This window comes from Geotrypetes seraphini, chromosome 2 (genome assembly GCF_902459505.1).
Source record: "Geotrypetes seraphini chromosome 2, aGeoSer1.1, whole genome shotgun sequence".
NCBI classification, from domain to species: domain Eukaryota; kingdom Metazoa; phylum Chordata; class Amphibia; order Gymnophiona; family Dermophiidae; genus Geotrypetes; species Geotrypetes seraphini.
Window position 1 is genome coordinate 183,026,388 of NC_047085.1, and position 20,137 is coordinate 183,046,524.

The window sequence follows — 20,137 nt, forward strand, 5'->3', positions numbered from 1 at the left end:
AACGATTTTTCTGCTTTTACATCAGGGCCCTACCCTCTCTACCTCTTCTCCCTTTTTTATTTCCCCACATGAATAGCATATATTGATTTACCATTTTTGTCCAGTGTGTCTTTCATAATTAGATTGTAAGCTCTTTTGAGCAGGGACCGTCTCTTGTATATTTAATGAACAACGCTGTGTGCATCTGGTAGCGTTATAGAAATAATAAATAGCAGTGGTGGTAGTAGTAGTGTGTTTTATCAGTTAAAACCTCAAATCAGACAACCGAAATATATTAGAATGGGCTGGGTTGATGCAGTAACAGTATCAATATGCATAAGATAAACATAGCACCAAGTTTCTAGGAGGAGGATTTTAAGCCTGTCCTGGAATTCTGACAGTAGCATTGATTTTAATGGGGAGACTCAAAGACTACAACTACCACAGTGCTTTGAGATCTGTTGTACTACTTGGGTTCTAGCTAGGCACTTGGGACCTGGATTTGTCACAATTGGAAACAGGATGCTGGGCTTGATGGACTTTCAGTCTGTCCCAGTATGGCAATTCTTATGGTCTTAATGTAAGTTCAAAACCAGGACTGGGCAAAAACTCTTACCCTGGAACTTGGTATCCTGGCAGCTCTGAATAAATGTGCGCACATTGTTGACTCTGTACAGTGGTACCTTGGAATCCGAACTTAATCCGTTCCAGAAGCCCATTCGAGTTCCAAGAAAATTTTTCCCATTGAAAATAATAGAAACTGGATTAATCTGTTCATTGAACCCACAAACTCAGACAGCAAGACTGGCAAAGTCAGCAAGATCGGGACGCTCACTGGCACAGACAGCAAGATCGGGACCCCCACTGGCACAGACAGCAAGATCGGGACGCCCACTGGCACAGACAGCAAGATCGGGAACCCCACTGGCACAGACAGCAAGATCGGGACGCCCACTGCCACAGACAGCAAGATCGGGACCCCCACTGGCACAGACAGCAAGATCGGGATCCCCACTGGCACAGACAGCAAGATTGGGACGCCCACTGGCACAGACAGCAAGATCGGGACCCCCACTGGCACAGACAGCAAGATCGGGACGCCCACTGGCACAGACAGCGAGATCAGGACCTCTACCAGCACAGGCAACAAGATCGGCAACGGCAAGCCCAAAGCTTCCCTCCGAGGCGGAACAGGAAGCTGCATCAGAGGGGGAAGCTTTGGACTGAGCACTGCTTGAAGTTCGGATTCCAAAGCAGCATTCGGATTACGGGGCAAAAATTAAGAAAAAAAACAGTTCGGATTCCAAGGCATTTGAGTTCTGGGGCGTTCGGATTCCAAGGTACCACTGTATATGTAACTTTATCTCATGCATATTCATTGGGAATATAGCAAATAAATGTTTGGCTGGGGATCACCAGGATATTTATTTATTTATTTATTTATTTAAATAATATATATACCGCCTTTAAACAAAGCGGTTTCCATAAAAAATAAACATAAATAATTGCAGAGTATAAAACAACTTAATTTCTCCTTTTGGTGGAACTCTTTATGTTTGTGTTACAAATATGAGAAAATGTATTCTGAAATGTTATGTAATAAGTTATTTAAATTAACATGAAGTCCATTGACAAATTTTGTTAATGATGATTAGCTAGACTACTTTTCTGATTTCTTATTTGATTTATACATCCAGGGAGAGTGGGGTATTATATTTTGATGTTATCATTGATCAATAAGTTCAATATGATTTTCATTATCTGTCTGAAATATTGCATTTGTTTTTTTCAAGTTTCAAGTTTAATAATAATTTGATTAATCGCTTAATCTAAATTCTAAGCGATGTACATAATAATAAAAATTACAAAATAAGGGGAATAATACAGTAAATAACAAAACTAAGACTAACGAGACTATTGACAAATTTAACGAAACTAGGAACATAAGGAAGGAGATGGATAAGAGTTACAATTGTTTAAAAGTTATAGAAACAAATAAGGGAGATACATAAGGAGAGGGAAGATAAAAATCACTTCAATAATGGGTGGGAAGGAGGGGGTAAGGTTTTTGAAGTATTTCTATGTAATGCAATTTTGAAGCTAATTATATGTAGATTTATATTTTAATGCATTGTTTTTGAATGAATAAAGATATATAAAATAAAACTAAATTACAGATATATAAAATAAAACTACAGATATATAAAATACAGATATACAGTATACATATAAAATACAGATATATAGATATATAAAACTAAATTACAGTACCATAAAATGCATTTTCTTTAAGTAAAGAAAGAAAGAAAAACCAAAACCATTTATACCCAATAAATGAACAATGCCTAAGCAATTAATAACAAAGGCCCTTAGGAATCCACTTATTGACTCAAACACAGAGTCAAGACAGAAGTTACATCTACCAGGAAATATGTTAATATGAAGGCTGAGTAGCTCTACAAATAGGTATCCGCAAATACAAGGCAAATTTGATCCAATTCTGATTTTATTTCAGTGCGCAAATGGACTTGCAGTTCTCATTAAGGAAAGGCTACTGCTACTAATCATTTCTATAGTGCTACTAGAAATACACAGCACTGCACATCAAAACACAGAAGAGACAGTCCCCTGCACAAAAGAATTTACAATCAAGACAGACAAGAAGTTGCATCAATACACCATGCTCAGGTGGGGGAATTACAGAGGACTCTCTCTCCATGCAAGTAATGGAGTAAAACTAGGACTGAATTAGATTGTCCTAAAAAAAAAAATGGAGTCGTATGGTTGACAATCCTAAATGAGTGCGGTTAATAATACTACCTTAAAAACAAACCTAGGGACCCGACACGGTCCGTGTTTCGGTTAACACGCCTTCATCAGGGGTTCCAGGTCGATAAGGAATCAAGTAAAACCACAAACAAGAAAACTGTACAAATAACCCGTAGTTACGCTGGAGTTCACACACGGAATGTTCCTTGATGTTTGCTCTTTCACAGGCTACGGGTTATTTTTAAGGTAGTATTATTAACCACACTCAATTATTTTATATAAATAAATATAGCCTGCATCATTGTACGTACTTCTGCAGTTTTCCTTGTTTTTGTTTTGCATCCTTCACTGCAGATCTTGTTGGTTTTGCCTTTCTTTGTTCTAACAATCCTAAGTGCCACTTGGTGTAAACCATTTTTATAAGCGCTTGATAGCTGTCTTTGAAACACTTGGTCTAGTTTCTTGCTCCATTTCAATCAGAGTTAAAATGGGCACAAAAGAATCACCTCTGAGTGCACAGGGTCTTCTATTTATTAAGCATGTCAAGGGCCTTGTTTAGTGGGGGGAAAAATACACACACAGCAAGAATTGACTTCAGCTTATTCCCATAGCCCCATTAGGCCATACATTAAGTGATAAATTCTGCTCTGTTTAGAAGAACTGTGATACTTTAATATTAACTTTTTATTTTATGACAGCAAGATTTAACTCCAATAATTGCACAGGTCTCTGCCGAGTCTGTAGGAGACATTTGTTCACCTCACAGGATCATCAGCTTCAAGATTCTCAGTACATACTGAATTACACTTTCTGGTGGGCAAACCTATGTTCCAGTTACAAGTATGAAAGAATGAACGCGGAATGTTTGGGACATAGTGACACATTCAAAATAGTGTGGAGCCCATTGACTGCATTTATTGAGTCACAATAACTGTCATGTACCTTTCCTTTTATTTGACTTTCTAACACATCCAGGGTGGGAGGGGGGGAGGAGAATGTATTATTGTTTGCTATATATAATTATCTATATTATTGAAATTAAATATGTATTTCTTCTTCTATTAATTATGGGGAGGAGGGGGGAGAAAATGATTGCTTTTTGAATTATTTGTGTATTTAAAGTGCGTTCTCTGTAGTGTTTAAATTCATTGTATGGCACTGTTAACATTTGAGAATTAATAAAGATTTATAAAAAAAAAAGAAAAAAGATTCTCAGTACACTCAGGCCCAGAAGAGCAAGCTCAATTGCAAAACTACTGTAAGTGTGGGAAGACAGTACAGGCTCTGCTTCTGCTGTTTCTTTCTGAACATATACGTGTCATTGCATTTTTTGTGAGCAATACATTCCCTTTCTAAATGCAAGTACACTGGAGGGATTACCATGTAAATTATAACATCCTGATGGGATATTAAAAATTCAGAGCAACCCTGTCAGTTTAAATAATTCTGTGCCTGCATGACATCAAAATTCATAGTCATGTAATGTGCAAGGCAGGAAGGATCAGTACAGGGCAGAATCGTGATTAGGTGCAACACACCTGACCTTAGCAAATCATGGCAGGTCACAATCTTCTCTGCGATAAAAAAAAGGGTATAACTAGGGTTACCAGATGTCCAGGAAAATCTGGACATATCCTCTATTTAGACCTGGATGGACTTTCCAAAACCCAGCATTTGTCTGGGTTTTGGAAAGCCCTGATGAGCTTTGGCTACATCTGGAGGGCCTCTGAGAGCGCACAGATGACATCACACGCATCTGCGCATGCTCCAGGCTCTTCAGACATGGCTGGAGCTTTTCCAGAAGAAAAGAGGAGGCTTTGTGGGGGTGGGGCTTGGGGCAGAACTGGGTAGGAGTTTCCCGGAGAACAATATGGTAACCCTAGATATAACTGAGAATTCTTCTAGCATTATGACTTGTAAATGGTCCACTGGAGGCATCTTCCTTGCTACCAGATTAGGAGCCCCATGAGCAGGGCTTGATTTCTGGGGAAACGGAGTGGACCACAATTCTACCACTTCATGAGCAGCCACTTCATGATCCAGCCCCTCTTCTTCTGTTGCTCCTCCTCCCTTAGCTCTACAGTTCCACTTTGGGATGTCACAGAAAAGCTGAAGCATTCTACGCTTCAGAATCTTCTGGAAGCATCATACTGAGAAAAGGTGCCTCCTACATACCATGTGCAACTATTAATAAAGAAAAGAGCACATTTCTAGCAGGCAAATTTCAAACCCATTTATCAATACTAAATAACATAAGCTCACAAAAAAGACTTTTACATGTGGCAGTAGTATAGTTCAAATCATTGTTATGCATTTGCTTTCCGCCTCTCCTGGCTACACAGAGTGGATAACAATCACATTTAAATGAAAACATATAATAACAATACGCTGCACATTTCTGGGCTCTTTTTTCTTTCCTTAATGAGATTGTTAGCGATTGTAGGACTTTTGGATCATACTGCAGAGCAGCATGAACTAAGGGATCATGGATCTGAAAGGCATGACCAAGGCTACAGATATTGCATGGCCATCTCATGATCAAAGGGCAGAAGATCTCTGGACTTCGGCATACTTAATGTGACCATACATCCCGTTTTGAACGGAACTGTCCCGTTTTTTGATCCCCTATCCCATTGTCCCCACGCACAGCTTTGGGACGCTGAAATGTCCTGTTTTCAGAGACAGCGTCCCAAAGCTGTGCGTGGGGACAACAGGACAGGCGATCGCGGAAAATGGGCTCTCTTCCTGCTTCCCCACCTGCTGCCACAATCGCTGCTTGGCTGGCCCAGAACTTCCTCTCTGACATCAGAATTGATGTTGGAGAGAAGGCTTGGGGCCGGCATCTGAACCTTCTTTTCCTGCAGTTGCTGCGGTGACGGGCAGGAAGCAGCAGCAGGCAGTGGACTGGGTGAGGGTGGGGGCATGTTGTGAGCAGAAGAATAAGCAGTAGGCCAGGCTTCAGTGCTGGAGGGAGGGAGGCAGACAGACAGGCAGGCTGGCTTCGGTGCAGCAGGAAGGGAGGGAGGCAGGTAGGCTGGTTGGCTTTGGGGGATGAGTGCGATAAAGGCTGGAAGGCAGTGAGGGGGACATAGGATGGAGGGAGGGAGGGAGGGAGGAAGGAAGGAAGGAGAGTGAGAGAGAGGCAGAGAAAAGGGGGGGAGGGGTTGTAAGTAGAAGAAAGACTAGAGAGGGAAAGGCCTGGACCAAAGGAGAAAGACAGGAGGCAGATGTTGGACTATGAGAGGTGCCGACAGAGTAAGAGACACCCTGAGGAAGAACAGAGAGATGGAAGATCATAACAGAGGAGGGAGAGAGAGGGAGACCTGGAACAAAGGTGGTGCTAGGTACAAAGGAGAACTGACACTGGATCTGGGGAGGGTAAGCAGATGGAAAGAGAGATAGACCTAGACCCAAAGGGGAAGGGGCTGGATTGTGAAAGAAATGTTGGATAAGAAAGAAAGAAAGAAATATTGGATGCACAGTCAGAAGGAAGTGCAACCAGACTCATGAAATCACCAGACAACAAAGGTAGGAAAAATTATTTTATTTTCAATTTAGTGATCAAAATGTGTCAGTTTTGAGAATTTATATCTGCTGTCTATATTTTGCACTATATTTGTCTATTTTTCTATAGTTACTGAGGTGACATTGCATATTTTAAAGTCATCTGTCTTGATATCTTTGAAAAAAAACCAAAACTCATAAATGATAATTAACATTTTCTCTGTGTACAGTGTGCTATGTATTTTTAAAAACATTTTATGGTTACCATTATGAATTAATAAAATATTGTGTGCACATGAAAAATGAATGGAAGAAATTGGGGGCAGGGCTGGGGCGGGATTGGGGGTGGCACTGAAAATTAATAGATGTCCCGTTTTGATGAAAAAAATAAATGGTCACGTTAGGCATGTTACAGGGGTGGAGCTCTCTGGAATGGGCAAGAAAAATGGCTACTGCTATGTTGGAGTGGAGGAAGAATGCAGCGCATCTCTGAAAGAGGACTCCCTCACCTCAAAAAAAAATCTGTATCTTCACCCAAATGCTCCAGTAGTTTATCGCTTGTGTCAACAAATCCTTCCCTACCCTCTAGTTTCAATCCCCTTCCCTTGCATCCCTCCCTCTTATGATATATATATTTTTTCTCGATGTACTTAATCTCTTACCATTTCCCGCAAGTCACCTTGTGTTGTCGCCCCTTCTAATTTTCTTTTTAATTTTTATTCTTTTCTAATAACATTTGAGAACTGTAAACCATTTCGGTATATATTTGATAAACGGTATATCAAAGATTAAATAAACTTGGAAACTTGGATCCTTCGAATGCAGTCCATACACAGTGGTGGGCACTTACCCGCATAAATTCCACGCTATTGTCAAGGGGAGTTTCCCGCCTGAAAAGCAGCAGAAAATTCTCGTCTTCTGGCAGGATCATATTTGCAAGCTAAAATTAGGCAAAGGAAAAAAAAAAAAAAAAAAAGGTGGGGTATGAATAGATTTTTCACCACCTTTTTTTCGACTGCCCTCCTCAAGTCTACCATGCAAATTACCTTATCCATCCACTATCAATTAGCAAAATGCTGGAACCAACTACCACTTACACTACGATCTTGTGGCCACCTGTCTCAGGTTCAGAAAACTTTTTTAAAGCATTTCTGTACCAAGACAGGGAGCCAACCCGGAAGTAACTGAAATGGTAATTGTAAACGCCCATTTCTAAACTGTCCAATGCAACTCCTGGGACATAACGATGTGTGTGAACCGCCTAGAGCCATTTGTGGTCTGGCGATATATAAGAATTATTATTATTATTGTTTGTAACTATGACAGATCTGTGTTAACAGCTGTACTGACCTACCTGCACTAGCAACTCTGCTGCCTATCTGTGTCAAACTAAACTGTCCATTGTAACTTCTTGGATAACTGACCCAACTTCTTGTAATCTGACCTTGAACTGAATAGGTAAAGACGGAATAGAAAACCTGATTAACATGGCACTGATCATGGTGCTTTGCTAGAAATTTCATGCACTAGGACACACATTTATTTATTTAGAATTTATCCCGTCCTCCCAGTAGCTCAGAACGGCCTACAAGCAAACAATCACAGCGGAGTACATTTAGACAATACAAAGACTATACAATAGTTTAACTACAAGGACTATATGGCAATTTAAATACAGGTTAAGAATGGACTGTACAGCAATTTAAGCAGAGGTTTAGAATGGAGAAGAGAGGGTAGAGGGGAGGGGGGGCTAAGGGGGGTGAGGCGTAGACTGCGGTTGAATTTTAGTTGAAGAAGAGGGTCTTTACCGCTTTCCAGAAGGCCATCAATGAGTTCTGTAATCTGATTTGCGGGGGCAGTTGGCTCCAGAGTTGGGGGATGCGTCCCACAGCTCTAAGTGCCTGACTGTGCAGTCCCAGTCCCAGTGGCACTCCAAGCACCTAGATTACCCCCTCTTCTATGAAACTGCGCTAGCAGTTTCTAGCGCAGGGAGCCACGCTGAATGTCCCGTGCTGCTCCCGACGCTCATAGGAACTCTATGAGCATTGGGAGCAGCGCGGGCCATTCAGCGCGGCTCTCTGGACTATAAACTGCTAGCGTGGTTTTGTAGAAGAGGGAGTAAGTATCTTAATAAAAAATTTGGCCTGCAGCTTAGCCTGTGTTTTAGATTTCAGCCCCTTATATGAATGAGTTTGACATCCCTGTACTAAGAAATGAGAACTATGGTGTGTTTGCTGATGACAGCTGAAAGGGAGCTGTATCCAGACTTCATGGTATATCCAAATTTGCTTAGAATGCTCCTCACTCAGATATCAATTATGACAGTTTGGAGTCGCGTGTAGGAGTAATGACTAGGGATAGGCAGAATCCAGAATTTTCATTTTGTTCCCTGTGTTGTTGGCAGCATTATTCGTTTTGTTTTGTTTCATTTCATCTACCAAGCAGAAAAAGAAGCTCAGGCTTTTTTTTTTTTTTTTTTAAATTTAATATCCTCATCTTTCCACTCTTGTTTACATCCTTAAGGCCCCTGAGGAAGATGTTTTAATCGAAACACAGCCCATGTTGGGTCCCCTTTTGTAAATCATGTGTGGATTTTGATGTTGACTAAATAAACGTCTGCATCACGCACATCTCTTCCACAGCTTCTTTTTGGGCTTGGTTTCACCAGATTTACTGTGGAACAGTTGGGTTTCCTTTTTGCTCATTTCATCTACCTTCATTTTCCTTTTGGAAAAGTGTGCATCCTTTTGATAGAATGCACACTCGACTGAAACAGAGAATACTTAATGTCAGTAAATCACAAGTTTAAAAAAAAAATAATTTATATTCCTCATATCCTACAATTCTATGCAAATTACAAATTATTCAGGTACTCAAGCATTTTTCCCTCACTGTCCCGGCGGGCTCTCACTCTTTCGAATGGGGATTAAGTGACTTGCCCACAAGGAACAGTGCAGGATTCAAACCCACAACCTCAGGGTGCTGAGGTTGTAGCTCTAACCACTGCATCACACACTTCCACGAGTTCATGGGCCTGTATCTGCCAGCGCCACGGAGCCTTGTCTGCTGCCGCTGGCTTAAACCCAATGCACATCCCTGCCACTGCTATGCCCACCCTGTGCCCTGTATGTCAACAGTGCCCCGTCCAGTGAACAGAGTGGGAGTCATCTTTCAAATGTTCTCCTGATAGGCACTTTATACTATGAGGCTTTCAGATGGTGCAGCTGCTTATACACCACATTCTCTATAACCTGCATAGTGCTAGTCTTCTAAACACTGATTTAACCTTTGTACTACTTTGGACACAGCCTGGTTCTTGGCACAGGACAGGGAAGTAGGACACCATCTCATTTCCTCCATTGTCGCCTGCCTCTGTGTTGTAACTGCTGACAGGAGTTGGGGAAGTGGGCTAGCAAGAGTCACTGCTGCGGTTAGACCCGCCCCCTTTCTCCTGTTCTTTTCCTGCTGCTACTGTTTCAGTCCTGTGACTTAAAGGACTTCCAGCCCAAGGTTATCATATTTGTGATGGAAAAAACACAACACATGACCCTGCCCCTGGCCCCACCTCCACCCCTCCCTGATCCCACCCACCCAGATTAAGTAATGAGAGCATAAAGCTATGTGCATAGCCTCTCGCTCTCTGCAGCCCCCCTTCCTCTGACCCAGCCCGCAAGCCCACCCAGTTTGGAAGGGCCAGCTTATAGGGGGTCTGGTGGCTCTCCCTCAAGACCCAGTAGTAGTAATGATTGTGTCTCACAATTATCAGTAATTTCAGTTACTCGAAATCCCTGTGTGTATTTTTTCAGCATTCCATAAGAAAAGCGAGACTACAAATCCCTGCATGCACTGAGGTAAACCCAGCAGTGGATCAAACCTGCTGGGTGAATGAGGATCTAGTTGGCAGCTGACTCCAGATTTTCAGGGCAGATTATCTGGTTTTACTGGTTTACCTGGATTATCAGATTACCTGGTTTTACTCTACTGCATACATGTGATGTAATTATGCTTTTTTTAGGGAATGCAATAGGGAAATCAATTCCAGCATGCAAAGAAGTAAACCTACCATTAGATTATCCTGTCCTGAAATTCTGGAGCCAGTTGGCAAAACTATAGATTCCCTTTCCATTTCCCAGCTTCTCAGACTGATTTTTATAAAAGAACCCTTACACGTAAAGCTAAAATTCTTTGTATTGCATTAAGCCGAAACAATTTTTTTTAAATAAAGGCTTGCAAGAGATTAATCACTAATTAAAGTACATTTCAGAATCACAATACCAGGCAGGGTTCTTTGAAAGTCTTATGATGACATTCTTGACCTTTTAATAAGAAACAATGAAGCAGACAAGTGAAACACTTAACAAAAAGATGTGCAGTTTCAAGTTTCAAGTTTATTAAAATATTTTTTTAACCGCTTAATCAGGTTTCTAAGCGGTGTACAATATAAAATTTACATTTTTCTGTATCTTTTATAGATGTTAAATTCATTTTTGACTTCATCCCTGCAGTAGGTGCCCAGTATAAGTGGGTTGGGGAGGCCAACCCGGCCCATATGCCTAAGGCCCCGCCTACAGGAGGGTCCTAAGCCTACTGGGCCTATTCTGGTTGGCCCAGGCATCTCAGGCCCCACCTGTGGGCGGGATTTGAGCCGCCTGGGCCAATCAGGCCCTAAGGCCAGCCATTCAACGGATGGCTGCCTGTCGGATGGACGGGCTTGGCACCCCTCCATCCGACCAACGATTTTGAAGGTACGGCGAGGGGGGCAGGGGGGGGAGCTGGCGGGGGGGGGGGGGGATCGGGGGGGCCCTTGCGTTGAGGACAGGAGTGCCTGGGATCCCTTTTCATGATTCTTTTATGTTTCAGCAACTTTGTTAACCAAGTCGAACTCAGATTAAAAAGTATAACCAATAAAAAAAAAAAGAACTATTAATACATGAGGATTATTTTGACAACCTAGACTGGAGTTCTAAATGTTGTTGGAATAGTAATGTTTTCATAGATTTGCGAAATAGTTGGAAAGAGTGTATTGTGCACTTTTATCCCTGCCTTTCCTATTGTATTTTGGTGTTCTTTTCTATTATTTCAATTTTGAATTTCAACCCGCTTGTATGGCCTTGTGCTTCTAAGTGGATAAGCAAATGAAATAAACCTGAACCTGGCCACTGATGCAAACAGGATCCTGTTTGCATCAGTGCCTGCCGTCTGTCCCAGTAAGGCAGCTCTTATGTTCTTATGAGAGGGACAAGGTCCTTTGAATGGCAAGCACGGAGGAACTTAAGTACAGCTGGTAATATCTGAAAATATTCAGTTAGAGTGCATTTATGGTGAACTGCAACAGAGGTCCTGAGAAAGGAGAGCACTGTATGAGTGAAAACTGATTTCATCTAGGAAGATGAATAGATGTGGTTTGGAAACTTTAGAAAACCTCTAGCACAGTGTCTCGCAAACTTTACGAGCCGCGGCCCACTAAACTGGCGGCCGCAGCTCGAGGGCACCCGGAAGTGCATGGACGTTGCCGTGATGATATCACGTGCATGCGTGATATCATCACGGCGTCCGTGCATGTGTGGAGACCCTCCAGACGGGGGCTCTGAGCTGTGGGTGGGGGTCCTGAAAAAGAAGAGGTGCAAAGAGGAGGAGAGACGCCAGGGAGGAGGAGAAGCATTGCCTACAGGATGTGCCTCTCACCGCGAGAGGCACGTCCGGTAGGCAGTCAGCCGACGCTGCCACCTCTTCTCTTCCCTGGTGTCTCACGGCATACCTGAAATCTTGTGGGTACACAGATTGAGATATACTTTTCTAGTACATGAACATCTGACTGCGTCTCTCTCACTTTCAAAATCTAAAGAATAAATAAAATGCACATTCCCAGCATACCTCTAGTATTTGTAAGCGTCCATCTGAAGTCACATCATACGCTGCCATGAATTGCTCCTTCACTTTCTGAACCTTTTCTGCTGTGAGTGCATTCTGGGACAGGAAAAAGGTCAGAGAGGTTAGGATTGCAAAAGCCCGTCCCTAAGGCAAAGAGTGACTTTGCTGCTAATATCCTCAGCTCATAGGACTAGGGAGTGGCACACACTGAACATGAGCACAAAGACACCCAAATCTAATGTCTTATCTCAAAGCAGCAGTTGCAACAAGCACAACTACAATGTGTACTTCAGGCTAAATTCAGTAATTTTAAACATTTCTACACCACCTCAAATGAAGTTCATAGCGGCTTCCAATAATACATGCACTTTGAACTACCTTTGGGTAGTATAGGCGATATAGAATTTTTATTTTTTAAAAAACTTTATTTAGTTTTTAATGCCAACAAAAAGTGCAATACAGTTTACATACAAATAATAATAATAATAATCAAATAAGCACTTATAAACAATCAGAATCTATACAAAAAATAAAAATTCCCTCCCCCACCCATCATTACCATCAGGAATAAAACCAAAACAAAAGATATACCCCCCTCCCGCTCCCATTCCCCTGGATGTGTGGGTGAAAAACAATGGAAAATAAAGATAAAGGGCAACTATAACAAATCTACAAAAGGCGTCAATGGACCCCAAACCAATTTGAATATCTTATTATGGCAACACCTCCCTCCCCCAATTTTTTTAATAAAGTAAAAATGGTGCTGAGAAATAGATTCTGGGAAAAATCAGCAGTCAGTGCTAGTCTATAAAGGGCGCTCCGGAATGAGTGCCCTTTAGAGAATAGTGTCTAGCGGGGATCCCATGCAAGGACTTATGCTAGCTAAAATGTATTCATTTATTTAACTCGTTTTCTGTCCCGTTGTCCCCAAAGAGCTCAGAATAGGTTACAGGTTAAACATACATAATTTAAGTACAAGTTTACAATACAAGTTTTTATCCTATATTTAGGGGGTCTAATATTAATCAAGTTTCAAGTTTTATTAAAATTTTTATGTATCACAATGTCATAAATTCAAAGCGATTTACAATTAAAAACAGGGTCTTAGTTATTAACTACAATAAACACACGTAGGGGAAGTGGGGAGAACTACAATAAGCAGAGTGAAGAAAACATGAAAGGTAAGTACAAAGGGAGGGTAAAAATTCTAAAAGTATAATAAAAATTAAAAAGGAAATTAAGAATTGGGTTCAAAAAAATAATTCTCAGAACCTAGGACAGAGGAAATGCGAGTTTCTGCAGTGAACGGGGTCAAAAGAGAATCCGACTGATTAGGCCTCAAAGGCATAATATACAGTTTACTGGTTACACTTTGCCATGGTTGTCCTAAATCTGGTGTAAATCCTGGCGCACAAGTTGGGCGCAAATCCCCAGAATTCTATAGCATCTTTTGAGAATGCCTAATAACTTGCCGAGGCCCCTCCCATGGCCACGTCCCTTCTGGGTTACGCGTTAAAGGATTTGGGCACCCAGGCTTTCAGAACAGTGTACTGCCAAAGGCATGCACGAATCCTAATTGATGCCAAGTAACATCAGTAATTGATCGTTGGCGACCAATTATTGGTGTTAATTGGTTCATTCATCAATTAGATTCCATGCACCTTTTGGAATCACACCCAAACATTTGGATACCCTTTTTGGAACCCAGAGGTTAATTTATTCTCTGTTTTACCCCAAAGACAAGTGTCTCCATATAGAAAACTTTTTAAAGGAAGTTTAGTAGAGTTGTGGAGAACAGATGCACACTTCCAAACAATAAGCACCTATTCAGATATAATATTTCAACATGCTTTTCTTTTTTTTATTGTTATTTCCTCTCTACCATTCCTCACCATTAGTTTTTTTTTTTTTAAAATTATTTATTTATCAAATTTTTACATGTTATAAATCAAGTATCCACTTGTACAGAAAGTTGAAGAAAAGCAGGAAAATAATACTCAAAAGTAAAATACATGGTAATCAAGTAAAATAAAATAAAAATTTTTTTTAGCTTAAATTCAGCTCAAGTCCTCAAAATTAGATCCAAGAGGGATAAGGCGGACTTAGTAACAAATACTAACAACTATCAATTCAAATATTAGGAAAACAAGATCCCTTGGCTGAGGAAGGATATCATTATTCAAATGCACTTCACTTTGATTTTGATTTTCCTTCATCCAGCCGAGTTCCTACCAAAAAGGCTGTCAACTGGAATGGTTCAAAGAATACGTATTTCTTCATATGGTATTGTATTACACATTTACAAGGGTGTCGAAGAAAAAAAGTCCCACCAAGAGATATAACTCCTGGTTTCAATCCTCACCATTAGTTCAGCAAAAAACAAACATACTAGGTTTCCTTCTTGGCAAAGAGCTGGAAAAAATAATCTTCTGAAGCAGAAACATTCCACAGAGCCAGTCTGCAGGGTCTTTACAGAGGTTTTTAGTCTTCTGTTCAGCAGAATAAGGGCACACCTTCAGGGAAGTAACTCTCTAATGGAGGGTTATTCTCTCTGGATAAAATAACCTTAATAAGCAAGCTGATCTTTTCCCCATAGGATCAATGGTTCCATTTTCAATGGATCAATGGATCATGGAGTTTTCTAGGAACCTAACCCCAGTGAATAGTAAGAATGCATTGTATATGCCAGTATTCAAATCATTTATGTGCCTATATAATAAAATTACTAAGCACACAAGACAGTTAGGACTAGATTCTAGTATAAATGGTGCCTAAGCGCAACTTTTAAGGGGTTAATCTGAGTGGTTGTGAATCAACCGCTAGACATCCTTTATAGAATCACACCTAGCGGTGCCTAAGTGGACTTAGGCGTTGCTAGGCAACGTAGAGATAGGCACCAGTATATTAAACCAGGTTGTACCTGGCCTAATTTACCGGTGCCTATCTCAGACACCTAGCAAGCCCTAAATCTACCATGCCTATTTTCTGCCCCTAACCATGCCTACTTTTCAGGTAAGCAAATACTTGCATAAACAAATACTTTTCAGGTAGGCATAGTTAGGTATCAGAGGGTGCCTTGACTTAGGCGTCACTAGGTGCCACTTGGAATTCTGCGCACAACTTTTAATTGATTGGAATTTTAAAATTTTTTTTATGATCAATGGTGTGATCAATTACCACACCAATTAAGCTTGTTAAATTACTTTGGGTTGCGCATGGAATTTAGGTAGGCAGTGCTAGTTTCCGCAATTATGACACTTAATGGCATCTAACCTATCGAATCTGGCCCTTAGGGGGAAATTCTTAAAATGGTGCCCTACAGATTTCTATGGTTCGTAAATCTGGATTCTATAAAGGTCACTCAAAATTGGGCATCCAAATTTGGGTGTGCGGCTCAGATGCATACACAACTTAGAGTTAATGAGGTATTAACAATCAATAATTGGAGTTAATTGGCATCTATTTGAGTGAAGGTGGTATGTATGTGGTATGGCTGTGGAATTACAAGGAGCTTGGGATTACAAGGGGGTTGGTTGCAAAAAGGGGAGGTTCCATTGGCGGGGAGGTGGGGGGGTTCTCTTTCATGGGAGGGAGTGGGGAGTCTTTGTTCGTTGATTGTCAGGGAGTATCAGAGTACAGCTCGCCGAAGAGTGTGCTTGTTGGTTTTCTGCTATTTAGAGGATTGGGGATTGAAGGCTCTTTTCTACTATGGCATATTTGGGGGGGACGAGCATTGTTTTAGGCCTGTTCCACTTTTTGTGTTTGCTGGGGGGCAGGGCAGGATTAACCAATAGGTCAAGTAAGCACATGCCTAAGGCCCAAAATGGTCAGGGGGGCCCGATGAAGGAGGGCATCAACATTGTTTTTTCCAAACGGCGATGGGCCCCTCCAGCATTGATTGGCAATGCGGGCCCCCCCCTTCGATCGGAAAAGCGGGCCCCCCCACGATTGGCAACATGGGCCCCTCCCCATCGACGGAAAGTAAGACAAGCAAGCAATGCGGGTAAGAAAGGCAATGGGAACTGTAATTGTGCAAGCGGTGCTGCTTGCCCAAAGCTTCCCTCTGACGCAGCTTTCTGTTTCTGCCTAGGTGCATGGTGGAGAGGGGCGGGGCAGTGGGGCCCAGTGTACTTGTGTGCCAAGGGGCGCTTGACAAATTAATCCTGCTCTGCTGGGGGGAAGAGAGGTTTCTGTGTTTTTTGGGGGAAAAAGGTTTTTGTTTTTTTTTTTAGGGGGGAGTTGTGGGTGGGGAGGGGGGGCTCTCATCATATGAAATTTTTTTTGATGATTACCTCTTTGTTGTATACTATTCTTTGCTTGTTATCTTTGTATGTAGTTATGGATTTGTTTGGTTCTGTTCTGGACTTGTCATCAATAAAATATTATTTGACATAATTGGCATCAATTTGTATTTGTACATGTCTCTACTATACAGTACAACATCCATGCCTTCGTATATGGAAAAGGACTAATTCACCTGCTCTTAGGTCTGCTAAAAAGAATACTGTACTTCTTTGATCAAGCTTGACCTCTATCCTAAGAAGTTTTTAAGATAATTAAGATATTCACATGTCTACCCCATCTTGCGCCTAGCATCCATTAGTTAAGTTCTTACTGGAAGAGTTTACATTAAGCTTTTCTGAATAAAGATCAGAATGCTCAAGACTGTTTTCCATCTTGTATACTCTCCTTCTCATGAATACACCTGATAGATTCCAAACATCATCTGTAGACTTGCCCTTCAATATACCTGCCTATTCTAGCACTCAGAGCAGCTGTAGTGCTCCAGAGCCTGATCTAGAAGAGCATTTATCTGGGTATCAGCTCATGACCAAAATGAAGGCGAAGAAGAAAGGTTATAAGGATTTCCAATGCTGCAATCCATACCCTATAGGTACGAAGAGCAAATTCTGATAGATAGCTCAAGCCTAAATGCAACAATATCATGATGCATAGATTCTGGAGAAATGGGAATAGAGAATGACACGGAGAAAAAAATTTGTCCTCATCCCTGCCCCATCCCCGCGACCACAGTCCCTGTCACTGTCCCATCACCGCGACCACTATCCCCGCCCCGTCCCCATGACCGCTGTCTCTGCCTCCTCCCCGCGACCACCATCCCCGCAGCATCCATTCAAGCCTCAGTACTGTAATATTTAGGTTATTCCTTCCTTATAAATCAAAGCTCTGGCTGCTGAACTAGAGAAAGAGATGTTCAGCTGGCAGGCTTTGTTTATAAATGTTTATCAAAACAACTAATATACATCTATGAGACAGACTTGTTTTTTTTTTTAAATTACACAGATCTTTTTGGACCCCTGTTAGGTTACAACGGTTGGATAGTTCTAAATCTAATAGATGCTGGTATTGTCATCTTGATGAAGGGACACTGGATCATTTGCTTTATTATTGTCCCTTGATACTCAGATTCTGGAAATCTATTTGGGGTCAAATTATCATGGTTTTGGAAGTTCCATTAACATTATCATATGATACAATTTTGTTTGGAACGATTTTACTGTCTAAGAAACCAATTAGTGCAAATCAGAACAAATTACTCCTCATTATGACAGGAGTGGCCATGCAACTAATAATGAAAAACTGGAAAAGCTGGGATAACTTAAATTATAGCTTCTGGTGGGAATCCCTATGTCAGATTTATAAGTTTGAAAACATGAATTCGTTGCAGATGGGACACCATAACAAATTTAAAGAAATTTGGGGCCCATTAACAAAATATTGTAAGTTACTAGTCATTAAGCCCGTTACATTAACAGGTGCTAGAATATATTTCTGTCTGTCCCTCTCCCTGCCCCTGTGTCTTTCTTCCTTTCTTTCTGTCTCTCTCCCTCCCGCTGTCTCTCTCTCTCCCTGGCCACCATTCTCTGTCTGTCTTTCCGTCCCTCTCCCTGCCCCTGTGTCTTTCTTCCTTTCTTTCTGTCTCCCTCCCTCCCGCTGTCTCTGTCATTATTTCCCTCCTTTTCCCTGTGCAGCATGTTCACCCCATTTCCCTGTGCAGCAGCAACAGCATTTCCCTCCTTCCCCCCCAAACACTTTCCTTTGCAGAAGCAGCAGCAGTATTTCTCTTCCCCTCCAGGTCCCTGTGAAGTAGTAGCAGCATTTTCCCCCACCCCCCATTCCCTTCTCTCCCCCTCCCCACTTTCCTTTGCAGAAGCAGCAGCAGCAGTATTTCCCTTACCCTCCAGGTCCCTGTGAAGTAGTAGCAGCATTTCCCCCCCATTCCCTTCTCTCCCCCCCCCACTTTCCTTTGCAGAAGCAGCAGCGGTATTTCCCTTCCCCTCCAGGTCCCTGTGAAGTAGTAGCAGCATTTTCCCCCACCACCCCATTCCCTTCTCTCCCCCTCCACTTTCCTTTGCAGAAGCAGCAGCAGCAGTATTTCCCTTACCCTCCAGGTCCCTGTGAAGTAGTAGCAGCATTTCCCCCCCTCATTCCCTTCTCTCCCCCCCACTTTCCTTTGCAGAAGCAGCAGCGGTATTTCCCTTCCCCTCCAGGTCCCTGTGAAGCAGTAGCAGCATTTTCCCCCACCCCCATTCCCTTCTCTTACCACGAGCTGTCCTGCTCTGTTTGGCCCCTCCCTTCTCTTAACGATCTGGCCTGCTCCGTTCGGCCCCTCCCCCTTCCCTTCCCGCGGTGTAGCCTGCGTTCCAGTAGCTGGAGTCGTGTTCTTTTTCAGCCCCCCTTCCCTTCCCGCGGGCTGGCCTGCTGCGGCCGAAGGATTTTTTTCAAGTTAAAAGTGCCGGCGGCCCCTCTCACGATCCCTGCCAGCGTCGGAAGCCTTCTCTGACGCTGGTTCAGGCTCATGAGAGGAGACGACACCGCAGCTTGAGAGGTGGAGAGCAGGGAGTCCAGCGCTGCTGGTCAGTTTGCCGAGACCGCTATGTTAGATGGAGTGAGGGACCCTTGTATGCGCGCATGTGCACTCTGCCGACCATGGAACTACAGATCAGGCAACACGGTGGTAGAGTGCGCATGCGCGCTTAGCGTTTTATTATATTAGATAATATAGGTAGTAATATAATTAGTATTTCCCTTTGAGTTATGAAATATTGTTATACATATCCAGGAGGTGTGGGAGGAGGGGGAAGGGTTAAAACAGCTTTAGTTTATTTGTTAGAGAAGAGTGCAGTAGACTATATTACTTGATTACTTATGTGTATGCACTTTGTATTTAATGTTAAAAATGAATAAAGAATTAAAAAAACCCCAAAAAAACAACTAATATACTACTTTATCCTAAAGCAAAAAAAGAATATTTTTTTCTATCTTTGTTGTCTGGTTTCTGCTTTCCTCATCTTCTCCTCATTCAATTCCTTCCATCCACTGTCTGCCTTCTCTCTGCATATTCCATTTGCTCTGTTACTGTGCCTCTCCCTTCCATCTCTCCCTCCACCCCCCCAATTGGTCTGGCACCCATCTTCTTCCCTCGCTCTCCCCATAGTCTGGCATCTCTGTCTTCTTCCCTTCCAGCATCTTCTCCCCACTCTCTGTTCCCCATTTCTCTTCAGCATCTGTTCCTCCCCACCTTACCTTCCCCAGTTCCCTTCAGCATCTGTTCCTCTCCACCCCACCTTCCTCAGTTCCCTTCAGCGTCTGTTCCTCTCCACCCCACCTTTCCTCCCTTTCTCCCTCCCTGCCCTTTACCTTCGTAGCGGGCGATTTCTAAATTTCCTTCCTATGAGCAGCCGGAGTGTTGAAGTTGCATGTGGCTGCAGGAAAGGTCATCTCTGATGCAACTTCCAGTTGTGTCAGAGATGATTTTTACGGCAGCCACACGCAACTTCAAAGCTCCGGCTGCTCATAGGAAGGAAATTTAGAAATCGCTTGCCACAAAGGTAAGGGGCAGGGAGGGAGAAAGGGAGATGCTCAGACAGGGTGGTGGCAGCAGTGATCAGTAAGGAGGGAGATGTTTTTACTGGGCGGTGGCGGCGATTGGGAGGCGGCAGCGGAGGCGATCAGTAAGGAGCGAGGGAGTGCGATCGATGACCATGTGCGT

At 42.4% G+C, this 20,137-nt stretch overlaps 1 protein-coding gene across 1 annotated transcript in view; it reads right to left on the reverse strand.

The window, feature by feature from the left end:
• SCGN (secretagogin, EF-hand calcium binding protein) overlaps nucleotides 1-20,137 on the reverse strand; it is an 88,306-nt gene that overhangs the window by 39,655 nt on the left and 28,514 nt on the right. The window contains exons 3-4 of the mRNA XM_033934374.1: nucleotides 12,127-12,219; nucleotides 7,103-7,192 (exon numbers count right to left, since the gene is read on the reverse strand). Of these exons, the coding sequence (XP_033790265.1) occupies nucleotides 7,103-7,192; nucleotides 12,127-12,219 (183 nt within the window). The remainder of the gene's footprint in view (nucleotides 1-7,102; nucleotides 7,193-12,126; nucleotides 12,220-20,137) is intronic.